The 12,886-nt window shown below is 41.2% G+C and overlaps 1 protein-coding gene across 1 annotated transcript in view; it reads left to right on the forward strand.

The window, feature by feature from the left end:
* Window positions 1–2,932: 2,932 nt before the first annotated feature.
* Window positions 2,933–12,886, forward strand: part of adcy2a (adenylate cyclase 2a) — a 144,340-nt gene continuing 134,386 nt past the window's right edge. Inside the window, exon 1 of the mRNA XM_067392492.1 lies at window positions 2,933–3,178. Within this exon, the coding sequence (XP_067248593.1) occupies window positions 2,948–3,178 (231 nt within the window). The 5' untranslated portion in view covers window positions 2,933–2,947. The remainder of the gene's footprint in view (window positions 3,179–12,886) is intronic.

Raw genomic sequence — 12,886 nt, forward strand, 5'->3', positions numbered from 1 at the left:
CTGATTTATTAAACATATGTTCATTTGTGAAGTCTTATGGGTTTGGAACGACATGAGGGTGAGTAAATGATGACAGAATTTTCATTTTTGGGTGAACTAACCCAGATAGCACTATAGTGTTTGTCCTGATGTGGGCCGGATCTGGGCCGACACTATGTTGCTGTCTGGGAAGCCTTTAGTAGTAGGTGAAAGTTTACTGTCAGACACTGAGGGGCAGTTAGTCACTTATATTCATGGTCTGGGCAGCTTCCTGTTAGAGCATAGGGCAGCATATTCAGTCATGTTTCACTTGCAATGCAAAAGCTGTTACAGATCCCTAGTTCCCCTGGACTCCATTTCCCAAGATCCTCCTGTTCTCCACACCTGCACTCACTTCCCTCGTCATCTCCCCATCATCACGGATCACCTGCACCTGGACTCTATTATCTGCACTCCCTTTATATTGCACTCACTCCATTCACTCCTTGTCGGTTCTCTGTGATGTTAAGTGTATGTTTGGTGCCTCCTGCCTTGTTTAAGTAAAGAAGTATATGTATTGTGGAAATCCGTATCTGCCTCGTCTCTCTACACCAGTACACGTAACAAAAGCATCTCAACAAACATTATTACTAGGACCGAACTTGCCTACCCCTGACCAATATTTTATGTTTTAAAGTCATGCACCCTCTAGCTGGCTGTCCTGTTGTCTTTAGGGGTGCAACTTTAGTAAATTAACCTTTGGGCTGTATTTCAGGGAAGTGACAAATGACCTATATAGGCGTATTGGTAAGAGAATATGTTGGTTTTCTCTCTTTCTCTCTCTCTCTGACTAACAGGAACATGGAACGATTCCTACTGTATTCAGCAATTTTGTGTTCCTCAAGTAAGATGTCTATGATTTTAGCATATTTGTTTACTAACTCTTTATATTTTATTTTAGATAAATGAACCCAATTATATTTTCTGTGTCTGTGTGTTGATATCTATGTGAACTGTGCAAACCCTTTGGTCATTAAGCTCATGCAATTGAATGAGGGTCGACGTGACACCAAATTCTGAGAAGACAAGCAGCCCCCAGCTATGCTGCAATCACAGTGATTGACTGTGTCATTAGTACATGTCGGGTTTTCTAAACCCTGACATTCTTATTAACATTCAGACAGTTCTCACTATGCTCCTTAGTAAAACAAATTACTCAGACCTAAGTTGCACAAAACAATAGCTGAAGTTTTAAATTTTATGAATTTTGTAATCAGAGAACCACAAGTTTTCCAGTTTATAATATGAATATCCATTAAACAGAATTCAGAAACACCCATCCAAAGAATCAATGATAACTGACTCTTTGAAATCATCTACTTGCACCGTCTTACCTTCAAGTGAGAAGATTTTTTTTTTTTTATAAATATTGTTTTATTTTTTCCTCTCCAAAATGCATATTTCCAACTCATAAACAAAGATGGCAGTACATTTATAGGCTCTTAAACTGGTGTACATTTGCATGATTTGCAATGATTTTTCTGTCCCCAGCATGCAGAGACCTTTTGGAAGGTCTCCATCTGAGCCTTTTTTTAAAGATTCTATTTATAAATGGCAGGTTGTCTGAGAAGAAGAAAAGGACACTTATTGACTGTGACTTCTTTGTGGTATTCTTTCTCTTGTACTTGTTGCAAAGCTCACCAGTATGACAACCACCTTAAAGTATAAACAAAGAAGCTGGGCGAAGGAAGAAAGCTGGATCTAGAAGCTGTCTAGGGAGATGGGGGTGGAGGTGGTAGAGAAGAAGGAGTACTGTATGGAAAAGACAAGTGAAATTAATCTATGCCTCTAATGCAAAAGAGTTCAGAGCTGTAGTTTGTGTCATCCTAGGTAGTTTTATTGTTTTATTTGTGTATAAATTTGTAATTTGTAATTCACACACCACAATACAGTAAACTCCTAGTAATTTTAGCAGATTTGCATCTTAAAACATCAAGAAAATCATTCTCCCAGACTATCTAAGCAGGCTGTACAACTCCTGGTCTAGGCTTTTGTTATCTCTAGACTAGACTATGGTCTTTTAATCTGCCTTGCTGCATGCAGAAAGCAGATCTCTGCAAATGATCCAGAATGTAAATGCAAGTTCTTCAGCACAAGAGTACTTATTACACCTCTCTTTGTCTTGCTTCACTAGTTGCCAGTGGCATTTCAAGGCACAGATGCTTGAATTAAGACTATCCATTGTACCATCCTCTGTACCCTCCTCCTCTCACGTGCAAATCTACATTGCCTCCGGAAGTCTGCAGTCAGTGAGTGAGTGGTGTCTCATGATGGTACCAAAATAAATTACTCTCCCAAACTTCCAATGTTTTTTTTTTTTGTTTGTTTTTTTTTACAATACTTTTATTGTGCATTTTGGAGCTTGGCAGCATAAACTACTATCCATGTCCTTGTATGTAAAACAGACACTTTGACATTATACCTTAGAACTTAGTTTGTGTTCCACAGAAGAAGAAAATATAATGCAGGGCTTAACTTGAGAATCAGTAAATAATAATAAAAAATATTCCTTTAATTTGATGTACCAATAAACCTGGCACATCATCTTGATAAAAAACTCTTTCCACCCCTCCATCTGTGTCTGGCCTTTCTCGCTCTGTCTTTCTCATTCACATTTGCTTTCTCCTTCTCTCCTTGCCTCAATCCAGACCCTCCCTCTCCCCATTTTCTCTCTCTCTTTTTCTCCCTCGCACATACATACTCGCACACGCACACACACTGCCTCCTTTCACTCTCACTCTGCCAGTCTGCAGTTCAACATGTTGCCTGCGCAATGCTGCGCTCCACAGTGGAAGCCATCCTGCCGGTGTACCGGCCGCGCACCACAGCCCGAGCGTCAGTGCTCCATCTGAAGGACCTGTGTGAGGAGGAGCGCGACCCTCACAAACCCCAGCCACCGTCCGACAGAGAGGAACAGCACGACAGCTCCATGTGGAGGGAGGCCATGCGTAAGCGGAGCTACTTGCTGGAGAGGGGCTCCCGGACAGGAGGAGATGTAACAGGAGGAGGAGGTGTGCGTGGCCAGGGACAGAGGTCCCCAGACTGGCTGTATGACTCGTACTATCTTATGAGCCAGCAGCACCCACTTATTGTTTTTCTGCTCCTCATTGTGATGGGTGCCTGCCTGGCTCTGTTGGCTGTCTTCTTCGCCTCTGGGCTGGTGAGTGTTTGGAGACTGGGGGGAAGGTGACTGGGAGAAAGGCAGAAAACAGTATTTACATGTAGGTTGGTTGAGGGAGAGAGCTCTGTTGATACTGTACTGAGCAAGTGACACAGGAAGGGGTATATAACTTATAATTTGCTTATTTCTTTAAGGGTTTTCAAAACAGTTAACAATACTTCTGCAAGCCCACATCTGAAATGTTTTGCACAATGTGTATCAGAAAATACTTTTTTCTGTGTCCAAAAACATAACACTTTAGAGGAAGTTCCAGCCAATCAGCTATGTTTGTACTGATTGCTGGAACCATATGTCTCTGTTTACCTTATGCAGTATGTAATCTCTCTCTTCAAAGCATCATTTCTGTGATTCATGTGAAAGTCATAAAGAAGCAGCAGGGAGTAATCAATGTTTGGAAGGAAAGGAAACACGTTTGGAAAATCATGGGTCATGGGTAATTAAGCAGAACAGATTAAGTAGAAACTATTAACCTGTCAACAGTAAAGCTGTTTGCATTTTTGACTCATATTCAGTCTAGCTCAGCTGAAGCAAAATGGAAATCCCTGAATTCAAACCTATTGTTTAATAACATTCTCTATAATGCTTTTAATGAGTTCTTAACCATTAGCTGTGTAATTTGTATTTTATGGAAAACAGAAGAAAAATGTTAGCTTCTTTTGGTTGAATTAGGTTTTATGTGCAGACAGATGTTTGAGTTTTGTGCTAATACCTCATAATATCAACATTAATTCATTTCAAGTGTTTGAAATTTCAGAAGATTCTATAATTGCCACTTGTAGATGAAGCAGAAAGGGATCATGGAACCGAGGAGAAATAGCAGCTGTAGTGTTGTCAGGATGTCTGAATCATAGTTTTGTACATATATTGCTGGCTCACATGCTAAAACAGTTTACACAGGTTTTCCCAGAAGTTTTGAGGTATTTCCATCACCATTTGATTGCCTGAACTAAAAGCAGAATTCATGTGGACAGGATACATGAGCAGGGTGCAGCCATGCTGTCCAAAATTTCTGTTTGCTTTTCCTTCAATTTTAAGGCCAAATAAATTTTAAAATATCTATAAATCTATAGGAAAATATAAGTGGTATATATTTCACACGATTAAGTCAGCTCTAATGCATTAGGGAGATCAGGGAGTGAATAAGTAAGCGACATTTCACAGTATGACATCAACCTCTGTGTAGATACACACTCTCAGTGCGTGCGCTACTTTCTCTCTTGTGTTTTGACTGCCTGACCTAAATCTCACATCACAGTGGCTGTTGAGCCCGCCTTGGGTTGCCGCAATGCTCTCTGTGACTCCCATGGTTGCACATATCACACGTACCGATTGTGAAAAAAGCCTTGGAGCACGATTGCACTCTCAGGGCATTTTTTTTTTATAATTTTACTCTAAAACCCTGACGTTTTGCTCCCCCCATGACCTGTTTTCACTCAGCCTCACACATCCGATAAGTGGCCACAGGGCTAACGTTCCCCCTGCATGCTTTGTGGCATTTAGTAGAAGACCTTGCTTGTGGGTTTTGGCAATTGCAGGCTTGTTCTGTGTCCTCTATGATAAAATAGATAGGACTGTGCTACCATAACATCTTGATGTTGTAATGGGGAGCCTACATCTACCTTGATAGAATTTCCCTCCAATTTTTATCAGGGTTTCCATTTCTTATGCATTTCTGAAAGCTGGTTGGCATCAATTATGCATGAGTCTTAGGCAGTTTTCCCATGCTATTAGTGGTTTTGTGTGTTCTGGCTATGAGTACTTCAATGCTGGATTTGGCGGCAACAGTGGGGATTATAGAAAAGAGAAGAAAATGTTGTCGCTGTGAAAAAGCCAGACGAGACACCATCAAAATCACACCATGTCATATCTAGCCTGACACCCTGACTTTTAACAATGATCATTTTAGAGGAGTGTCGATATAGTGGTGACAGCAGAGGTTTAGTGTTGCTCTTAAGTGAGAAAATGATTGCAGAAAATGCTGCTGATAATCAGGCTGTTTCTTGCTGTCTTACTTTGTGACTGTAATTATAATGCTATGGGGTGACAAGGCTTTTCACAGATATCCTGGGCTCTTTAAACACTGAAACCTTAACAGGCTACTGATTAGAGCTTGAATCCATTTAGATGTTTCATGTGTACTGCTGTTTCATTTTGAGAATGTTGAGTCACATTTTGGTGAGCTGTAGACAATAGTGCTGTTCCAAAACCCGAGCTTCTGGAGACAACATTGCATGGTATTTTGATCTACGCACAATGTTTATTCCAAATGATAGGAAACTTAATTATGCTGCCACCTTGTTTTAGTCAGACAGCAAGACAGCATCCCATGTATCCCAGAATGCATTGCAACAAGCTTGTGAAAAAAAAAAAAAATCTTGTTGACAGACAAGGTAAAAACAAAAATCAATATTATAAATGAATGCATATTGCATTCAATACCGAATAATCCCTACAAAATATAAAACAATTGTTTAGTATAATTAAAAGTGGATTTGTTTATCAATAGTGTGTATGTGTGTGTGTGTGTGTTATGTAGAGATGTACAATGTATTTTTATTCTAATTATTACAGGAACAGCTGAAATCTGCCATGCTGGTTTCTATAGTTCCATGAAGTTTTGCATGACTTCTCTCCATTAGGGGACTAAAAAAATTTACATATTATAATATTATAATTTCACTCATCACATCCCCCCCCCCACCCCCCTTTTTTTCCCCTTTGCGGGTCCTGCTGATAGAAGTGAGAACTGTTAATGGGGCAGTGGGGGGCCCTTACCAGACCTGACCAGCCAGGGAACATCTGGGACAAACCATCTGCATTTTCGTTGGATAGACCAACCCAATGTTTCACCACAAAATGGAAAGCCTGAAGGGCTAGGAACCACCTGGTGACCCTGGCGTTGATGTCCTTTGCCTTAGCCATTCACTGAAGGGGCATGGTCTGTCACCAGCGTAAAGGATCTCCTTCTTGTCCACGGCATACCGTGTTTCCGGTGGGATGAGTTTCCTACTAATGTATGTCACTGGATGTTCAGATGCTGAACGCCTCTTTGGCCTCATGGCTCCAATGTATTTTGTCTGGCTGGCCCTTCTTGGTCAGGTCTGTAAGGGGACTGCTGAAGGCTGTTTTCTGTTTTCCTACTCAGAGGTACTTGCCAATAGCCCTTGGAAAGGTCCAGGGTGGAGATGTAACGCGCCTTTCCCAGCCTCTCGATGAGCTCATCCACTCTGGGCATGGGGTAGCTGTCGAACTGCGAGACTTCGTTTAGCTTCCTGAAATCGTTACAAAAACGGAAAATCCCATCTGGCTTAGGGACCGTGATGATCGTGCTGGACCAGGGGCTATTGGATGATTCAATTACTTGTAGTTGGATAATTTTCTTCACCTCATCCTCAATGGCCTGCAGTGAGATTCAGGGACTCTGTAGGGCCGTTGCCGGACAAGGACCTGGGAGGTGTCCGTATCTGATGACCAGGGATTCCAGCTCCTTCCACTGGGCCCCGCAAGATGACTGCCGAGATCTATTATGGGATCATTGACTTCGGCTATCAGGGCAATTGGGGAAGCTTCTCCAACCCATCGTTTCAGGAGACTGATGTGGCATAGTTGTTCCTTCTTCCTCCTCCTGGGCTGACGCAGCCGGTAATTCACGGGTCCCATCCACTCGACAATGGTGAAAGGGCCCAGCCAGGTAGCTAAGAACTTGCAGGCAGAGTTGGAGACCAGGACAAGGACTTTATCACCAGGCTGGAATTCCCTTGGCTGTGCTGGCCGATCGTACAAAAGTTGTTGGGCATGCTGGGACTCAACGAGATGTTGTTTAATGAGGGGCATCACTCTCTCGATGCGGTCTCTCATGTTGTGTATATGCTCAGTGAGGGAATGGTGAGGGGAAGGTTGTTGTTCCCAAGCTTCTTTAGCTACAAGAGTCCCCTGGGCTGATGGCCAAACAAAAGTTCAAACGGGGTTAACCCTGTTGAGGCCTGAGGTACCTCTCTGATCCCGAACAGCACACGTGGCAGTCACGCCCATCCTCGGCAACCACCCTCTTCAGCATCTGCTTCAAGGTTTTGTTAAAATGCTCAACAAGCCCATCAGTCTGAGGGTGGCAGACAGAGGTCCAAAGATGTTTTGCCTTCAAAAGATGGCATAGATCGGCCATGACCTTTGAGATGAAGGGTGTGACCTGGTCTGTGAATATCTCTGTAGGGATCCCTACCGGGCTACACAGCAGAAACAGTTCCTGAGCTATAGACACCTAGGTTGCTCGCCGAAGGGGAATGGCCTCCGGATAGCAGGTGCATAGTCCACAATGACCAGAACATGTTTGTGTCCTTGAGCAGATTTAGGCAGCGGCCCTTCCAAGTCCAAGCCAATACGGGTAAGTAGGGATCAAGGGGGCTGGAGCTAGTTTCTTTGGAGCAGTTCTCTGACAGGCTTAGCAGGCTTGGCAAAAGCGACGAACATCCATATTCATACCCGGCCAGTGGAATCGGTCCCAGAGACGTTGAAGGGTATTTTCTGCAGCTAGATATCCAGCCATAGGATGAGAATGGGCTAGTGTCATCAGCAGGTCTGTCTTTCCTTTTGGCAGAACCAGAAATTTTCTTCGCCCTGCCCGATCACCACACAGTACAACATGCCATTTTTTATTACAAAGTGCGGGGATAGGTGAGGTGGGGTAGGCATTAATTTCCATCCACTATTCTGACCTGGTTCCAGCAGTGCTTTAGGCGGTCATCCTCTCGCTGATCCCTACCCAGGGATCCTGAAAGCCTGAAAGATCCTGAAAGCTCCACTGCCTCCACGAGTTCAGCCAGTGTGGTGGGGTTGGTTAGTCCCACAGCTCGGCATTGAGGGCAGGGAAGGGAACAACCGATCCACGGTGACTCTTTCTACTACCTCTGCAGCTGTAGCTTGGTTGGGCAGCAGCCAATGCTTAATAAGTCGAGCAAGCTGTGTGGCCTGAATGTGCATAGGGACACAAGGCTCAAAAGTCCATTCATGCACTTTCTGTGTGGCACAGACTGAAGACAGCCCCACACAGCCGAGGATTTCCTTCTTCAGCACAGCAAAATCATTTGCCTGGTCCGTTGGGAGGGAAAAATAGATCCGCTGTGGCTCTAATACGAGCAGCGGAGCAAGAAGTTGTGCCCACTCGGTTGTTATCACCTCGAAATTGTGGAGGAATGCCTCAACATCATCCTGATCCGACATTTTAGGGAGGATTTGCCTCGCTGAAGATCGTCTTTCCAGCGGTTGTCTCTGCTTGTAAACGGACCAGCTCTTCAGCTATATGTGTCTGGCTTGCCACCAGCATCTCTGACAACTACTGCTGTGGAACCGATACCTCTGGAAGGTGTCTGATAATGTCTCCCACGCTGGGGGAAGCCTCTGTGGGGGCTTCAAGTCGCAGTTCTCCGGAGTGCATTCTCCACCAATGTAGCAGGTTCCTGAAGGGAAAGAGGAGAACAGACAGAAGAAAATCAGTTCAGCCCGGAGGTTGTATTTATTTACAAGTGAGCAAGTGCAAGGAAAGTAGACCAGCGGATGCTTGACAGTAATCCTCAGGTCCATATCTCCGTAAAGTAGTGCCTCTTTTAGTGTTTCCAGTATGAGTGTCTTTGTGATCCAGGTGAGTGAAGGAGAAAGTCAGCTGAGCAGACAGTGTTCTGCCTGTTTGGAGGTCTGCTGGAGGAGAGTCCGTAACACCAACCTCCTGTTAATCGCTCTCTGGCAAAGAAACACAAGTATTAGGTTAATTTGAGAGAAGAATCTCTACCTCTTCTGTCTCCACATGCGTTTTTATCACTGTCCTGCAGATTCTTCAGTTTTCCAGCATCTTTTGTATATCTGAACCCTTTCTAGCAGTGACTTTATAATTTTGAGATCCATCTTTTCACACTGAGGACAACTGAGGAACTCAAACACAACTATTAAAAAAGGTTCAAACATTAACTGATGCTCCAGAAACAAACACGATGTATTAAGAGTCGGGGGGTGAAAATTTTTTGAATTTGAAGATCAATGTAAATTGTACTTAATTTGTCTTCCGGGAAACATGCAAGTATCTTCTGTTGCTTCCAAAGGGCAGTGCTAAATGGAAAAAAGAGAAAGATAAAAAAAATAAAATAAAAATAAGACAAATTTGGACATCTTCCTCCTGTTCAAAAGTTTTCACTCCCCCAGGTCTTAATGCATTGTTTCCTTCTGGAGCATCAGTGAATGTTTGAACCTTTTTTAATAGTTGTGTTTGAGCTCCTCAGTTGTCCTCGGTGTGAAAAGATGAATCTCAAAATCATAAAGTCACTATTGGAAAGGGTTCAAATATGCAAAAAATGCTTGAAAACTGAAGAATCTGCAGGACCTGGAGGATTTTTTCTGAAGAACATTGGGCAGTTTTACTGTTCAGGACAAACAAGGGACTTATGAACAACCATCACAAAACAAAAAAAAAAAACAGCCGTAGATCATCCAGGTAACGACACAGTATTAAGAACCAGTGGTTCACAAACTTTTGAACGGGGCTATTTTAATAAAATAATTTTTTTTTCTTGTCGACTATATATAAACTTCTTTTATTTAAAATATCAAAACAGAACCAAACATAGCATCAATCCAAAAGATAAAAAAAACAAACAAAACATTTAGCCACATGCCCTTCATGCATACTTTGTTGAGTGTTTATAGGGTTAAAAAGTTACAGCTTTTACCATATTCAAAAAACCCTGCATTGACATTGGAATGTTCACGTGTTTATGTGTATGTAACTCAACTAATGGACACCTAAATGGCTAAAAGACAGAACAGTCACTGTCAAATTACCAACCCAAATAAATGCTTTTAGCTGTAGTACTGTTAAGAGAGGATGCTATTAGACAGACACAACCCTAATTCTGTGTTGTCAGTAAGGTCTGTGCTATATTGGATAAATATCTAAAACAAACTTAAGTGCAGAACTCAAGTCACTGATGAATACGGTTACTTATATCTGACTGTATTACTGTCAGGTCCATATCTTTCATTAGAAGTCTGCATAGCTTCAGTTTTATTGCAACTGGTTTAACAAAGAATCCACCAACAAAGTGAAATTATCCTAACAAACAAGTAATGCTCTACTGAGTCACATAGTTGCTCTACTGAGTCACATAGTTGAAAATAAACAAACACTTTAATAACATTAGGATCCTTTGGAAGGTAATGTTATTTTTCGTCTAGTGTCCATGTAACACGTGAGTGGGCTGGGTTAAAGAGGCAATGATGAGGCTGTCTTTGCTGGCAGTCTTGTGCCGATGTATTCATTTCTATTATGCATTAAAAATCCGGAAGTAGAAAATAAGTTTTGGCAGCTTGGTTTCAATAAAAGTTTTTGGAGTAACAAGGATGTTTTAAGTTCTGAAACTAAGGCCTTTTTTGCACTAATAACGATAACTTTAAAAATAACAATAACGATATTAGCGTCCACACCAATGCACAATATCATTCTGTTTATAACCGTACTGCAAACCTTACATCATTTTTCAACCCAGGGACATTGAAAAAACTATATTTGCTTCTTGCATGTTTCATGACAGTTTCAAAGTTTCATGTCCTGTAAGTTGTGCTAAAAGCATGTTCAGTTTTATCCGTGTTGTGGGGCAACCTCAAATCTTATTCTGAATTAAAAAATGAGGACAAACAAAACAAAACAAAAACAAAAACAAAAAACAAAATAAATATGAGAACATATGATAAATAGTACTGTATTTTTTTTTTTACATTTTCTAATTGTATTTAATATTCTCACTTTCAGCCCTGCCAGAAATTTGCATAGCACCAACACAGCCCCTCCCCCCAAAAAATAATTCCTAATGATGTTTTATTTTTTACTCACAGTGTAATTTTAATTAAATATAAGAAAGTAATTGAAAAAAATAAAATAAATCAAAGTTTAGTAAATGTTTTAATGTGCCTATAAACAATGATTTTGATGGGGGAGGAGTCTACTGACCCTATGCTGGGAGTGTGATTGATTGATTGACACGCACAGGCGAATCCGGCGTTATGATTTGTCCGACAAAGCAGTCAGGAAAGTTAATAGATTACCGTCAGTGTTGAAAACTTGACTTGAACTTGAAAAATGGTGTGTACTGACGTCTTTATGCGGTTGAAACAACATTCCTGATGTTCATTTATGTGTATTTAATGCTATAATAAATGAACTATTAGGAAGATATGATCGGTTCACGAGCCACTTGAACTGAGGCACTACAGCAATCTGTCACACCGCGTGAACCGGAAGTTGCAAACGACTTTTCTCCAGTGCTGTGACGTATTTCCAAGTGAAACGGAATATTGAATAGAGGGCAGAGTTTTATTTTAGCGCTCCTCCTCTCCATCTCTCGCTCATAGCAGACTAACGGTCGGAGGGGAGTCTATGTTTACAACCCAAGCCGTCAAACTGATGTCATCTGAGAAGGGGCACCGTTGCAGAGGGGAGGAGCATTTTCAGATTTTGATTAAATATTACGAAGCCAAACAATTTTTTTGTGTGGATTGACTTTCACGGATGAATTGTTCACCACAAAACTAGCAATTTGAGCTAACAAAATAAATAAGGTCAATTTTGATTTCATGTGTACTTTAAAGCAGCATGGGCTGGCGCTCTCAAAACGGTAATTAACGTAACATTTCTTTGAAAATTACACAATTTGAAATGTGAGACTTTGTTTTATATCAAAAGTAACCTGCTCTGTCTTGTCTGTCGATGCATTGTCACTCAGTGTCCTCTTTGCTCCGCGATTTAGTCTTGTGAATGGTCAATTGGACCGAATTCTGTAAACTTATTGCTTATAGCAAGCTTATAGCACGCAATTCCGAAAAGTCAGGATGAGAAATGTAAACTTGTAGTTGGGAGAAAAAAAGAATTCTGAGATAAAAAGTTGCATTTAATATACCATGCTATCAGGAAGCTGAGGCAGGTGACGGCGGTGAGTAAATTGAGTTACCACTCCCACTTCTGGTAGTTTTACCAAGATTTCTTATCCCGTGCGAACTGGCAATTATTATTATTATTATTACAGACGTCTTATGGTAAAATTACATTACTCTAGCTACCCTTGTACAACTAATCGCATCCGAATACATAAGTCTCCTGAGATTAAAGAGAACAACCACTGAGCAATGAAATATTCCTATAATGTAAATAGAGATTGCAACATGACAACAAGGCTGTAACCATGTCATGAACATTGGTGGGGACCATTTTTTAAAAATTATTTCTATAAAGCATAAAGAAATAGATAATTGAAGTAAAACTATTTTAAACTATTTGCAAATAATATTGGCATTAAAATTTACTCGCATGTACTTTTATTTGTAGCCTATGCCTATATGTCAAAACATAAAACGTTTCTGTCACACTCATGAATTACATTTCTAATTATTGGGCCATTTCTAATTATTGGGGGTGGGGGACTTGTCTACGGCCCTGCAAGGCAATAAAAAGATGTTCTGTTTCTTCCACCACATTCTCAGTTTTGACTCAGTTTCTCTCAGATATTTCTCAGGTCTCATTACTTTTATTTCTCCTAAGGACTTTTAGGAGAAACATCTGAAATGCTGTTGATAGTAAAATGAGAGATATATGAGAATCACAACTAAGTCTCCTGAGCTGAGGAGTATTTTTTCCCTCTGGCGGTCACGGCA

Source organism: Chanodichthys erythropterus, chromosome 2, assembly GCF_024489055.1.
Source record: "Chanodichthys erythropterus isolate Z2021 chromosome 2, ASM2448905v1, whole genome shotgun sequence".
Taxonomy (NCBI): domain Eukaryota; kingdom Metazoa; phylum Chordata; class Actinopteri; order Cypriniformes; family Xenocyprididae; genus Chanodichthys; species Chanodichthys erythropterus.